The following is a 15,324-nucleotide window of genomic DNA, read 5'->3' as shown; positions in this document are numbered from 1 at the left end:
TATTCACATTATGTTACAGAATGTATCAGACTAAGGAATTATAAGTTTAAAATATAGAGAGCTCTTACAAACCAAAGTACAGATGAAGCCCCAGTGGAAAAAAATATCAAACAAGCAGTTCCCAAAATGATAGGTACAATAAAATAGCCATTAATCATGAGAAAAGGGTATCACCTCCCTAGTAACTAGAAAGATGCCAAACAACCAGAGAGATGTCATTCTCACTGTTGAGTTGAAAGATCATTGTTAATATGCAGTATTGATGTGTAGCTAGGACGGGGAGAAGTACATTTTCATATAATGCTTGTAAGAGCATAACAATTAGGGATGGCGATTAGAAATATGTAAGAGCCGGGGCGCGTGGGTGGCTCAGTCACTTAAGCATCCAACTTCGGCTCAGGTCATGATCTCACAGTTCGTGGGTTTGAGTCCCGCATTGGGCTCTCTGCTGACAGCTAGCCCAGAGCCTGGAGCCTGTCTTCAGATTCTGTGTCTCCCTCTCTCTCTGACCCTACCCAGCTCACACTGTCTCTCTCTCTCTCTCTCTCTCAAAAATAAATAAAACATTTTTAAAAATTTTTTAAAAAGAATAAAGTCCATGCATATCTTTTGAATTGTCAATCCTACTTTATAAATTTTTTCTAAAGAAACTATCAAAGATGTATACATAACTGTGTTCATCATAGCCTAGTTACTATTATAATAGTAAAAACATGTATAACTAAGTATATATTATTAGCATTTTAGTTAAATAAGCCATAATGTGTTCATCTAATTTAATGGATGCAATCTAATACTGTGCATCCATAAAAAAATGATGGTGAAGATATACATTTATTGGCATGGAGTGAAGTAATATAAACATTTGAAGGAAAAATAAAATGGAATCTAGAAGTATGGAAGTATTATTTAAACTTAAGAAGCATATATAAATCTATTTCTAGCATCCTAATATTCAGTGAGGAGTATATTATCTACTTTACAATGGACTTAGATTCAGAATATATGGAGAATTATTATCTAGTTTTTTAAATGACCAAAAGTTGAACATATGATTAAAAACCAAAGACAAGTGAATGACCCAGCACCCAAAAAGTAGCTCAAAATGATTTGTAATCAGGGAAATGTAAATTTAAAGTACAACAAGATACTTCTTCACGCCAGCTACAATTCCTAAAATTTAAAAGATTCACAAAACCAAGTGTCAGTGAAGATGTGGAGTAACTGTAATTTCTATACCTTGCTAGCAGGAATATAAAGTAGTTCAGCCACTTTGGAAACAGTTTAATGGCTTATTATAAAATCAAATATACACTTACCCAGTAATTCTACTTCTAGGTATTTGTCCAAGAGAAATAAAAAGTATATGCACAAAAAGACTTCCTCACAAATGTTCATTTCTAATTTATTTATATAACGGCCCGAAACTGGAAAAACCCACATGTCTGTCAGTAGATGAATGAATTAAAAAAAAAAGTGGCATATTCATAGAATGGTACTAAAACAATAAGAAGGAACTGATTACTGATATACACAATTACATTGATGAATCTCAAAAACAGTGTATAAAGGGGAAAAGCTTAGAAAGATTACATACTGTATGATTCTGTAATATGAAGTTCTAGAAAAGGCAAAACTAATATATAGTGAAAGAAAACAAAAAGTAGTGTTCACGGGCCAGCAACTAACTATAAAGAAGCATAAGGGAACTTTGTAGGGTGATGTAAATGTTCCATGTCTTGATCGTAGTTGTTCTGTGTATATATTTGTCAAAGCTCGTTAGACTGTATACTTAAAATGGATGCCTTTTATTGTATGTAAGTTATACATGAAAATTTGATTTAAAAATATGTAATTTGTATATTACGTGACACATACATAAATATATCATACTACATGAAAAGGATGACTGAATTTCTATGAAAGCATGTACTCAAAAACATTGAATTCTGGGGCACCTGGGTAGCTCAGTTGTTTAAGTGTCCGGCTTCGGCTCAGGTCACGATCTCATGGTTTGAGGGTTCGAGCCCCACGTCGGGTTCTGTGCTGACCACTCAGAGCCTGGAGCCTGCTTCAGATTCTGTATCTCCCTCTCTCCCTGACCCTCCCCTGCTTGCACTGTCTCTCTCTGTCTCTCAAAAATAAATAAAAAAGCATTAAAAAAATTTTAAAAACAAAACAAAACAAAAAAAACATTGAATTCTGAAAATAACATACTTCAAACAGCATTAAGATATTTGAGATAGAGAAGTACAGATATGGAAATAGAGGTGATCGGTGTGTTTGATATTCACAGTCATTTGTGCTTATGTTGCTTTTCTCAAATATTCTTTGCAGGTAGTTGACTATGCCAAACTTGTTCAACCACGTTTTGATAAAGCCCTTGAGACACTAAGAAGCAATGCTATAGCTAAGGCCACTGAAGCAGCGATTAAAACAGTGAAAGAACAGCTTCTCCAAGCACTACAAACTAAAAGACAAGGTGTGTGTTCGGGGTGCCTGGGGGGCTCAGTCCATTAAGTATCTGACTTCAGTTTAGGTCAGGATCTCATGCTTCGTGGGTTCGAGCCCCGCATTGGGCTGTGTGCTGACAGCTCAGAGCTTGGAGCCTGCTTCGGATTCTGTGTCTCCCTCTCTCTCTGCCCCTCCCCCATTCACACACTGTCTCTCTCTGTCTCTCAAAAATAAATAAAAAACATTAAAAAAAATTTAAGTCTTTTCTTTTTCAAATTCAGTAATTATTCAAAATATGATGGTAAGGTTCTTAAATTCCTTTTAATTGAAATTTTCATGCTAGTTCCACTAATTTGCTAGTTTGGTAATTTCACTCCCAATATACTTTTAAGAAAAATTTGTCAGTGGAGAATATTGAGGTTTTTTTAGCATAGAAAATTCTATAATAACACAGGGAATGGCAGCCAACATGGATAAGGCTTCCTGTGTGCTGAGCATTTTCTAAGTCTTTGCATCTATTATATCTCATTTAAATCTTAAAACAGTGCTTTCAGTTTGATGATCCTGATTTTGCCCAGGAGAAATTTAAACAGATCAAATGATTTGCCAAAGCCACACTGTCTGAATTAGAACTCACACACAAGTCTGTCTGTCTTTAAAAAGCAGAGGATTTAATCCCTATATCTGTCTCCCTAACCCCCAACTATATTTGCTAACGCAGCCCATTACTATCTTTCAGTAGAGTCAACTTTAAGAGAACTTGAAAGGAAGGCGTATGACAAGTTGCCACCAGATACAGATAAGAGCTTAGAAGAGATGAGCCCTTCATTTGATGAAGATGGTAAAAAATATATTGCTGATGTTCTTGGCCAAATCCTACCAACTATAAACAGATTAGCTGATAAAGCATATTATTCTTTCATACAGTGTTCACTCATGAATACCAAGAAGAAAGCCGTTCAGAAGACAGTGAAGACCGAAAGAATTCAGAAAATGTCCTTGATGATCAAGCCCCTAAAACTGGTAAAGATGGTAACAAAATGAATGTGACTCATAATGTGCTTATGGATCTTATTTCCTTTTATTTCCTATTTTATCATGTTTATATTGAAGCTTAAAATTATCCCCCAAATTGGACACTTAAGGAGTAGCTTTTCTCCTATAGATTTAAACTGAGCAACTATACAACAGAGGTAGAGTTACTAGAATGAAGAAAACAAACTTAGAAAGTGGGAGTCTAATAAAATAATAAATTTATTCTTAAAAGCTGTCTAATGTACTGGAATCATAATATCACAAACCCAGAGTTTTAGCTGTGGAATGCTACCATTTAGTGCTATTTACTCTCATGAATTTTTTTCCCTTCATATATTAACATAATTGAAAGGACAATGTAAACTGGTTTTACCTTTTTTGATTTATAATGCAACTTTTAATTATATTTCTTCTTTAGGAAATATTTTAATCCTCATTTTAAATTGCTGCACAATTTCCTGAAATTCCTAGGTTATAGTTTTAAGTAGTTTTTTAGGTTGTAAACTTGTTATTTTTCAGATTTTTTTTTTGCTACTAAAATAATGCTTTAATTAATTTTTTACACTGTCTGCATGTTGACATAGGTGGAATCACTAGTTTAATCAGTATGAAGTTATAGACAGAGTCAAATTGCTTTGCATAAAAGTTATTCCAAATAATGTTCTGCTCAGTAATACAAGAAATATGTGCTGTTGTTTCCTTGATATATTCTCTTTTAAAATATAATTTCAATTTTTATTTGACTTTTTATGAAATATAATTTTTAATATTTGTTAACCATTTATACTTCCTCTTTTCTGATGTGACCGTTTTGGTCTCTTGCTCATTTTCCAAATTGTTATTATCAGTTATATAGTTTCTATAAGAACTTGCTGTACTTGTCCCTCATTTTTTATACTTTTTTCCACATTGGGTGGTTTGTCTTTTAAATAATTTTGCTGTTTTTAAAATAGAGGAATTTATCCTATTTATGTAGCCAAATCATTACTTTCACTTTCTTTCTTTCTTCCATTTACTTTTGGACCTTACAAAGTCTTCTTCTCAACCAGAGACTTAATATATACTTATATTCTTCTTTTTCTACTGGTCCAACCTTTTGGTTTTTAGTTTTAAAATGGATCATAGGGGCGTCTGGGTGGCTCAGTCAGTTAAGCATCCGACTTCAGCTCAAGTCATAATCTTGCAGTTTGTGAGTTCAAGCCCTGTGACAGGCTCTGTGCTGACAGCTTAGAACCTGGAGCCTGCTTTGGATTCTGTGTCTCCTCCCTCTCTGCCCCCCCCTCTCAAAATAAACATATAAACAAACAAACAAATAAAATAAATGCATCTATAATTTATAGTGTTATGTGATATAGAGCTGGGGTTTTGTTTGTTTGGTTGGTTGGTTGATTTCTCCTGATTCAGACAGATGTATGCTTGACTCCTGTGTATTTTAGCCTTGTAGTCAGACATTTATGTATGGCACTCCACTTTCAACACATGTGCGCGTGCACGTGGGCGCACGTGCGCACACACGCGCTTCACAGGAAGACCCCAGACAATAAAATTTTGGTCAAGTAGCATCTGGGAGCCTCATCTCAGCTGCTGCAAGTTCCTAGGACGAAGCACAAAGATAGCCCCTTTCCCTATCCTGTTTTCTCTCTGGGGGAGGGAGTCCAAGGTAGAAGTAGGCGTCAGGGCCTCGCCCTACTGCTGATGCTGGCACTGCCAGGTTGCCCTCCCATAGAGGTATTCTCCCTGCCCTCTGTGTTTGAGACAAACACAGCCTTTACCTCCTGGAGCCAAGAGACTGTTAGTTACATCAGGGAGGGCAAATTTGATTTTTTTTCCCAATTTAGATCCACTGGCATTATATGAAACTAAAATTACTCTCGCTTTTGTGATAGGTTAGTCATTATCTTTGTTTCTCTCTGCTGATATTCTGTGCCCTATTGTTTACCTATTTGATTACTATGGTTATAATTTTAATTTAAAAAATTAGGAACATGAGTCCTTGCTCCCTGGGGCCATACCACCCTCTTCCTTGGGAATCACCTACAATTCATATAAGTGTTTTGTTGGGGTCAGCAATGTTTTTTTTAAAACATGTTCTTTAGGTGTTAACTGTGTTTTATTCACAGAAGAAACCAGTGGAACTTCTATGTCAAAAAGAAGTTTGCAGATCTCTAGTCAAGATCTTAGGCTGGACTCCCAAAAAGGTAAATTAATATTTGGGTAGTTTGGTTTGCTTCAGTTGTAGACCTAAAACTCATAAATAATTCCTTGAGAATTTTGAAGGAGAAAGATGTGATTTAAAAAAAAACATTATTGGGGCGCCTGGGTGGCTCATTCGGTTAAGCCTCCGGCTTCAGCTCAGGTCATGATCTCACGGTTCGTGGGTTCGAGTCCCGCATCGGGCTCTGTGCTGACAGCTCAGAGCCTGGAGCCTGCTTCTGACTCTGTGTCTCCCTCTCTCTCTGACCCTTCCCACTCATGCTCTGTCCCTCTCTGTCTCAAAAATAAAACATTAGAAAAATATTATTAATACTCTGTATTAAAGGCTACTCTGTTATGAACAGTTAGACATGCAGGAACACAGAGGGAAAGGAAGACAATGTGATATATTGTTTTAGTGAAACAGAGGCTCTATCTTCCTGTTCCACCATCCCTGGCATGTGGCTGCCAGAATAAGTTACAAGATGGCAGGTGTTGCTCCAGCCATCATATCCGTATTCTCAGCAGAAAGAGGGAAAAGGTAAGGGACAAAAACTGGCACTCCACCCAACTGAGCTATTCCTCTTTATTTTTTTTAATTGTTTAAAAAGTTTATTTATTTTGAGAGTGTGATAGAGAGCATGCAGGGGAATGGCAGAGAGAGGGGAGAGAATCCTCGCTGACAGCACGGAGCCCCCCGACACACAAGGTAGGGCTCAGACTCACCGACCCAAGCAAGATCATGACCTGAGTCAAAATCAAGAGTTGGACACTTAACCAACTGAGCCACCCAGGAGCTTCACCACTTTGCTTTTGAGTTATTCCTCTTTAATGAAATGACAGGAAGACTCACCAGGAAAAAAAACTGCTTGCATCTTACCTATGGGCTAACTAAGCTATAAGGGAAGTTGGGAGATGCAGTGTTTTTAGCTGGACACATTGCTGACCCCAACAAAATCCAGGTTCTGTTATTAAGGAAGTAAAGAATGGATAATGAGTGAACAACTAGCAGCTTCTAGAACATTTGATATCTTTGCCTCATCATGCCGCCTTCCCAAGGCTACAGGAACATCATGGGTTCTTGCCTCTTCCCCTCTGGGTCCCCAGGAACTGCTGGCTCTCTCCATCATCCCTAAGAACAGACTTCTCAGTTTGCAGCAGCGGGCAGTAGGTAGCTGCTCATTGAAAGCCCTTTGGAGTTTTTCTGGGCTAGGATAAGTTAGTTAGCAGGAGACCATGATGGCTGGAGCATTAGGGCAGCGGCTCAGGAAGCACAACTGGAAAGGTAGAGGCAGAGGAGTCAAGTGGAGCTGCCAGTCTCCTGCCTTCTTAGAGGAATGGATGAGTATTTATATCATGATGCAGTCTGTGAGCCAACTCAGCTGTGTATGGAGGCGTTCAAACATTCACTGAGGACAAGAATGAAGTATAGCATGTGAAAAAACCAGCCTGTGCCCCCCATTCTTCCATCTCTGCCAACCTGCCTGCTTCTTATCCACTTACTGTTCCGTGTGGTCTCATGCTTATAATTGGAAATATTCATCTTGTCTTGTGATTATTCCCTAGATGTGCATGTTTTAGCTTAAGCCCTGCAATCCTTTGGTTCCTACCTCTTCTACCTGGCTTCCTGGGTTTTGACTCCTGCTGGACATGGTTTTCTTCTTACCTCATTCACTTTTGCTCCAAAACACTAGCTTTAAGCCACGGCTCTGATGTTTTGTGTTTCCTAACTTAACATTTCCTCCCTAGTCTATTTCCCCCTTCTTAGAGCAGCAGTAACATAAAGGTAGTATTTTGGGGGCTCAAGTATTAACTATCATTTTCTATTGCAAATAGCATTAGAAATTTTGCCCACTAAAATTATTAATGGAATTAGGTTATTTTACTTTAGACTCAACAGAAGACTTACTAGAAGAGGTAACTGCAGATCATCCCGAGGTTCTTTCTATAATGGAGGAGACTATAAAAATGACAAAGGATATGAACTTTGAGCATCCATATGAAAAACATGCTGAAATCTTAGAGGAAATCATCAAGGAGGTAAGAAATCCAGATCCAAATGTTTATGCTCAGTAATTTTTAATTTCAGCAACTATGCAATATAATTTCATAACTTTGAAATTAATTCTTCGTAACTTTTAATTTCTTTAACTGAATTCAGTTGGTTAAAATATGGTGCATGTGAAGCCAGTACCAAAGTTAGATATTTCGTCTATGAGCTAATTAGTTGTAAACCAGACAAATTTCACTCGATAGCTAGTCTATTTCATCCAACCACCTTGAACACGTGTTCATGGGGGAAATGGATGGACACATAAGTGATTTTCCAATCTAAGGGGAAAATAAAGCCTCAGATGCTTTGTCCTATTGATGGCAAATCAGAAGGTTTATGTTTGGTTTATAAAGAAGAAGCTATTCATACGGGTCTGTTTTGTACAGAGTCCTTGTGTAAGCATTCAGAGCAACAGTCGAAGACAAGAAGTCTGTTTTGTACAGAGTCCTTGTGTAAGCATTCAGAGCAACAGTCGAAGACAAGAAGTCTGTTTTGGACTCTCAATGAGCTTCTTTGGTATTTCTCTGTAATTTGAAAATGATGTAATTAAAAATTATGGAGAAGAAAAAATATTTTGAGAGTATAGTGCCACTCTAGAACACATTGGGTGGGCTCCTTGAATCCCAGGCTGTACCCAAGGTGCGTTGCTGTCCCCCTCTGAGCTTTCCATAGAGATCTTTCAACTTCTCCTGTATCTCTTCAGGTGGTTCTGTCATCAACTGATTCCCTCAGAAACATTCTGAGGGCACTGGGGTGGCTTGGCTGATTAGGCATCCAGGTCATAATTTCAGCTCAGGTCATAATCTCATGGTTCATAAGTTTGAGCCCCACATTGGGCTCTGCACTGATAGCACAGAGCCTGCTTGGGATTCTCTCTCTTTCCCTCTCTTGCTGTTCCTCCCCCACTGTGCCCTCTATCTCTCTGTCTCCAAATAAATAAATAAGTTAAAAAGTTAAGAAAAAAAAAAGAAACATTCTGAGAACTTCCGGTTTGCCCTGTAATATGCTAGATTCCATGGCTGTGAATATGAATTAAGCACAGCTCTTTAAAGAGCCATCAGTCAGGTGGGGAAGGCCGGTGTATAATCTAAGAATTGAGTTAGCATGTGCCAAGTGATAAGTAGATATGTGCAAGGTGTAGGAACCGCACGAAGGTCAGGGCTGTCATCTCTGCATGGAAGGTGAGACAGAGCATCACAGAAGAGAGACATACAAGTGAAGCAGGTGTTTAGCATGGTACAAGTCCCATCCGTACCCTTCACTGAAAATTTTCTCCATTCTCTTCAGAGTTTATTCTGGAGGATACAAATCTATAGGGAGTACCAAAGCATTTCTGACATAGGAATGTCTGTAGTGTCACTAGATGATAAACTGCCACTTTGGGATTATGGCAGAGTTTAAATCACATTAGATTGTTTTAATTATGTTACTGGGGAGAGAGAATGCATGAGCTCCAGAGCTGGGGGAGAGGCAGAGGGAGAGAAAGAGAGAAAGAACCTTTTTTTATGTTTATTTTTCAGAGAGAGAGAGAGTGTGTGTGTGTGTGTGTGTGTGTGTGTGTGTGTGTGCGCACAAGTCGGGGAGGGGCTGAAAGAGAGAGAGGGAAACAGAATTCAAAGCAAGTGTCAGGCACTGAGCTGTCAGTGCAGAGCCCAAACTGAGGCTCAAACTCACAAGTCATGAGATTCTGACCTGAGCTGAAGTCAGACACTTAACCCACTGAGCCACCCAGGTGCCCTGAGAGTCTTAAAGAGGCTGCTTTCTGTGTGTGATGCTCAATCCTATAATACTGGGATCATGACCTGAACCAAAATCAAGAATTGGACGCTCAACCAACTAAGACACCCAGGTGCTTCTAAATCACCAATCTGACAATAAATTATGTTTAAATGAATAAATAACATTAGATTTTAACATCAAATCTCATATAAAATTGCCTTTCTTAAGAGAACAGAGACCTGTGCAGGAGGCTGTTTGACCTGTTGTCAGTTTTTATATTTTCTGTGAGTAGTAAAGCTATTTTTAAAAAGTAGTGAGATCAAACCTAAAACTCCTCTAGAAAGAATAAGGTTGTCGCTGGTTGTGTGTGTAGCTGGTGCTACATGATCACACAGACTTTTTCTGGGGCAAGCCAGTACCTAGCCACAGTCTCTGCACCTCTGCAGCAGCAGGATTGCACAAATGTTCCCGGGACAAGCCAGCACCTGGCTCAGCAAGACCAACCTCCCCCACCCCCACCCCCACCCCCGCGCCAGGGGTTAGAGCTGGTCCAAGCTGGAGGGTCCTCAGAACTGAGGAGTGTGGAAACACAGCCCTATCTGAAGTAAAATTCAGGAGGATGGTGCCTCCTGGCAGGCTGACAGCTTGTACACAAACAGTGTAGAAGCAATGAGTGGACAGAAGCTGGAGACAAACGAGGAGTGCTTAATTGCCCATCAGTGAGAGTGCAAGGTTCTTGTGTCGGAGACTGGGAAGCTGGGCGAAGCCATTTTCACCTCTCTGATACATGCGCGCAGCCACCCCTCTCCACACCACCTAGTGCTAAGCAGCACCACCTAGTGGAAAATGGAGCCATTACACCAAGGCCCACCCAACTGCACCTACCAAGCCCTAAAGGGCTGGTTAGTCCCCCTGCGTAGTGTACAGCCTATAAAGTGCTTCATAGTTTGACTTCTAGGGAAGCTGAGTGTAATTTCCTTCAGATTTCATTCTGTTTGCTGGTCCATCTATTAGTGTTTTTCTTTTTCTTCTCTTATTCTTGGATACAGAAAGAAAAGATTTATTTTTATTTTCCTTATTTATGAAACAAAACTTTTAATATTTTTACTATATTTTTATTTTTTGTAAAATTTTTAAATTCTATTTTACTTTCTTCATTTTATTCTATTTTATTCTATATGTTTTATTTTTTTAAACTTTTTTATTACATTTATTTTTGAGAGACAGAGTGAGACAGAGTGTGAGCAGAGTGGGGTGGGGCGAGCAGAGAGAGAAGAAGACACAGAATCTGAAGCAGGCTCCAGGCTCTGAGCAAGAGTTCAGCACAGAGCCCGATGCGGGGCTCAAACCCATGAACTGTGAGATCATTACCTGAGCCGAAGTTGGACACTTAACCAACTAAGCCACCCAGGTGCCCTGTATTGTGAACATTGCAAGTCAGTGATCTAGAAGACAAAATTATAGCGAAGAATGAAGCAGGAAAAGGGGGGAAACTAAGGCAAAGAGCATGATATAAGAATGCAGTGACTCATTAAAAAAGAATAACATCTAAATCATAGGAATCCCATGAGATGAAGACAAAAAAAAAGAGAGTAGAGGTTTATGTGAGCAAATCATAGCAGAAAATTTTCCTAACCTGGGGAAAGACACAGACATAAAAATCCAAGAAGCATAGAGAACTCCCATTAGATTCAACAAAACCCAACCACCTACAAGGCATATCATAGTCAAATTCACAAAATACAGACACAAGAAAAGAATTATGAAAGCAGCAAGGAGGAAAAATCCTTAGTTTACAAGGAAGGACACAGCAGACCTATCTACAGAAACTTGGCAAGCCACAAAGAAGTGGCAGGATATATTCAATGTGCTGAATCGGGAAAATATGCAGCCAAGAATTCTTTATCCAACAAGGTTGTCATTCAAAATAGAAGGAGAGATAAAGAGTTTCCCAGACAAACAAAAACTGAAGAAGTTTGTGACTAGTAAACTAGCCCTGCAAGAAATTTTAAGGGGGACTCCCTGAGGGGAGAAAAGACAAAACAAAATAAAAAGACCAAAACAAAGACAGAGAAAGGGCCAGAGAACACCACCAGAAACTCCAACTCTGCAGGCAACACAATGGCAATAAATTCTATCTTTGAGTACTCTAAATGTCAATGGACTAAATGTTTTAATCAAAAGACATAGGGTAACACAATGGATAAGAAAACGAGACCCATCTATATGCTATTTACAAGAGGCCCATTTTAGACCTAAAGATACCTTCAGATTGCAAGTAAGGGGTTGGAGAACCTTCTATCATGCTAATGGTCACCAAAAGAAAGCCAGAGTATCCATAGTTATATCAGACAATCTAGATTTTAAAATACAGACTCTAACGAGATGAAGGGTATTAGAGCATAATTAAGAAGATCTTAGAATTGTAAACATTTATGCCCCCAATGTGAAAAACCCAAATAAATAAACCACAAACATAAAGAACCTCATTGATAATAATACCATAATAGGAGGGGACTTCAACACCCCACTTATAGCAATGGACAGATCATCTAAGAAAAAAATCAACAAGGAAACAATGGCTTTGAATGACACACTGGACCAGATGGACTTAAAAAATATATTCAGAACATTTCATCCTTAAGCAGCAGGATACACATTCTTCTCGAGAGCACATGCAACATTCTCCATAATAGATCACATACTGGGACACAAATCAGCCCTCAACAAGTACAAAAAGATCGAGATCTTACCATACATATTTTGAGACTACAATGCTATGAAACATGAAATCAACCACAAGAAGAATTTGGAAAGAAAACAAATAGTTGGAGATTAAAGAACGTCCTATTAAAGAATGAATAGGTTAACCAAAAAGTTATAGAGGAAATTAAAAAATATACGGAAGTTAATGAAAATGATAACACCACAGCCCCAAACTTCTGGGATACAACAAAGGTGGTCATACGAGGGAAGTATATAGCAATCCAGGCCTTCCTAAAGAAGGAAGAAAGTTCTCAGATACACAACCTAACTTACACCTTAAAGAGTTATAGCAGATATCAATGCTATTGGAAAAAAAAAACCAGTAGAATAGATCAGTGAACCCAGGAGCTGGTTCTTTGAAAGAATTAACACTCTGTCTCTCAGAAATAAATAAATGTTAAAAATAAAAAAAGAAAGAATTAACAAAATTCATAAATCCCTAGCCAATTTGATCAAGAAGAAAAAGGAAAGGACCCAAATAAATAAAATGAAAAATGAAAGAGGAAAGATCACAACCAACTGCAGAAATACAAACAATAATAACAGAGTATTATGAGCAATTATATGCCAATAATTTGGGCAATCTGGAAGAAATAGACAAATTCCTAGAAACATATAAACTTCCAAACTCATTCTATGAGGCCAGCATTATCTTGATTCCAAAACCAGAGACCCCAGTACAAAGGAGAACTACAGACCAATTACCCCGATGAACATGGAGGCAGAAATTCTCAACAAGATACTAGTCAATCGGATCCAACAATACATTAAAAGAATTATTCACCATGATAAAGTGAGATTTATACCTGGGATGCAGGGTTGGTTCAATATCTGGAAATCAATCACATTAATAAAAGAAAGGACAAGAGCCACACAATCCTCTCATTAGATGCAGAGAAAGCATTTGACAAAATACAGCATCCTTTCTTGATAAAAACTTCAAGAAAGTAAGGATAGAAGGATCATACCTCAAGATCATAAAAGCCGTATATGAAAGACCCACCACTAATATCATTCACAATGGGGAAAAACTGAGAGCTTTCCCCCTAATGTTAGGAACATGACAGGGATGTCCACCCTCACCACTGTTATTCAACATAGTGTTGGAAGTCCTAGCTTCAGCAATCAGACAACACAAAGGAATAAAAGCGTCTAAATTGGCAAGGAGGAGGTCAAACTTTCACTCTTCACATATGACATGATACCTATCTTTTGGAAAACCCAAAAGATTCCACCAAAAAACTTCTAGATAAAACTGCCAATCTGTGAATTCAGAAAAATTGCAGGTTATAAAATCAATACACAGAAATTGGTTGCATTTCTATACACCAGTCATGAAGTGACAGAAAGAGAAATCAAGGAATCAGCCCCATTTTAAAACTGCACCAAAACCATAAAATACCTAGGAATAAACCCAACCAAAGAGGTGAAAAATCTATACACTGAAAACTATAGAAAGCTTATGAAAGAAATTGAAGAAGACACGCAAAAAAACATGGAAAAATATTCCATGCTCTTGGATTTGAAGAATAACTATTGTTAAAATATCTATACTACCCAAAGCAGTCTACACATTCAATGTAATCCTTATCAAAATAAAACAAGCATTCTTCACAGAGCTAGAAAAAACAATTCTAAAATTTGTATGGAACCAGAAAAGATCCCGAATAGCCAAAGGAATCTTGAAAAAGAAAACCAAAGTTTGAGGTATCACAATCTCATACTTCAAGTTGTATTACAAAGCTATAATCATCAAGACAGTGTGATACTGGCACAAAGACACCTTGATCAATGGACCGGAACAGAGAACTCAGAAATGGTTTTACAAAAATGGTCAACTAATGTTTGACAAAGCAAAGCAGAATATCCAATGAAATAAAGACAGTCTCTTCAGAAAATGGTCTTGGGAAAACTGGACAGCAACATGCAGAAAAATGAACCTAGACCATTTTCTTACATCATACACAAAAATTTTAAAAAATGGATGAAAGACCTAAACATAAGACAGGAAGCCATTAAAATTGTGAGGAGAAAGCAGGGAAAAAACCTCTTTGACCTCAGCTGCAGCAACTTCTTACTCAACATGTCTCTAGAGACAAGGGAAACAAAAGCAAAATGAACTATTGGAACCTCATCAAGATAAAAAGCTTCTGCATGGTGAAGGAAAAAATCAGCAAAACTAAAAGGCAAACGACAGAATCAGAGAAGATAGTTGCAAATGATATATCAGATAAAGGGTTAGTATCCAAAATCTATAAATGACTTGTCAAACTCAACACCCACAAAACAAATAATCCAGTGAAGAAATGGGCAACAGACACAAATAGACACTTTTCCAAAGAAGACATTCGGGTGGCTAATAGACATATGAAAAAATCCTCAACATTACTCATTATCAGGGAAATACAAATCAAAACCACAATGAGATAGCACCTTACATCAGTCAGAATGGCTAAAATTAACAACTCAGGCAATGACAGATGTTGGTGAGGATGCAGAGAAAGAGGAACCTTTTTGCATTGCTGGTGGGAATGCAAACTGGTACAGCCACTCTGGAAAACAGTATGGAGGTTCCTAAAAAATTAAAAATAGAACTACCCTATGATTCAGCAATTGTACTACTAGCTATTTATCCAAAGGATACAGGTGTGCTGTTTTGAAGGGGCACATGCACCCCAATGTTTATAGCAGCACTATTGACAATAGCCAAAGTATGGAAAGAGCCCAAATGTCCATCGACAGATGAATGGATAAAGAAGATGTGGTGTATATATATATACAATGGAGTATTACTCAGAAATCAAAAAGAATGAAATCTTGCCTTTTGCAACAACGTGGGTGGAACTAGAGTGTGTTATGCTAAGCAAAATTAGTGAGAGAAAGACAGATATCATATGACTTCACTCATATATAGATTTTAAGATACAAAACAGATGAACAGCAGCACCTTTCCCCCGCCCTGTTTCAGCGACTTCCTTTCCTGAAGCAGTGGCCTGCACCCATGATGTCTCACTTCTCTCTTCCCTCAGAGTCACTTGAGGTCGAGTCAGGAAGATAACTTCCACATTTGGACCTGCAAAAACACAGTGGAAAAACTTCAAGCT

The 15,324-nt window shown here is 38.1% G+C and overlaps 1 protein-coding gene across 1 annotated transcript in view; it reads left to right on the top strand.

Annotated features, from left to right (window-relative positions):
- Positions 1 to 15,324, top strand: part of AK9 (adenylate kinase 9) — a 107,335-nt gene that overhangs the window by 25,280 nt on the left and 66,731 nt on the right. Inside the window, exons 12-16 of the mRNA XM_029943204.1 lie at positions 2,338 to 2,482; positions 3,194 to 3,295; positions 3,382 to 3,477; positions 5,610 to 5,687; positions 7,574 to 7,722. Of these exons, the coding sequence (XP_029799064.1) occupies positions 2,338 to 2,482; positions 3,194 to 3,295; positions 3,382 to 3,477; positions 5,610 to 5,687; positions 7,574 to 7,722 (570 nt within the window). The remainder of the gene's footprint in view (positions 1 to 2,337; positions 2,483 to 3,193; positions 3,296 to 3,381; positions 3,478 to 5,609; positions 5,688 to 7,573; positions 7,723 to 15,324) is intronic.

The sequence above is a fragment of the Suricata suricatta genome, chromosome 7, assembly GCF_006229205.1.
Source record: "Suricata suricatta isolate VVHF042 chromosome 7, meerkat_22Aug2017_6uvM2_HiC, whole genome shotgun sequence".
Classification (NCBI taxonomy): domain Eukaryota; kingdom Metazoa; phylum Chordata; class Mammalia; order Carnivora; family Herpestidae; genus Suricata; species Suricata suricatta.
The sequence above is the reverse complement of the archived record's forward strand: the minus strand, read 5'-3'. Positions and strand labels throughout refer to the sequence as shown.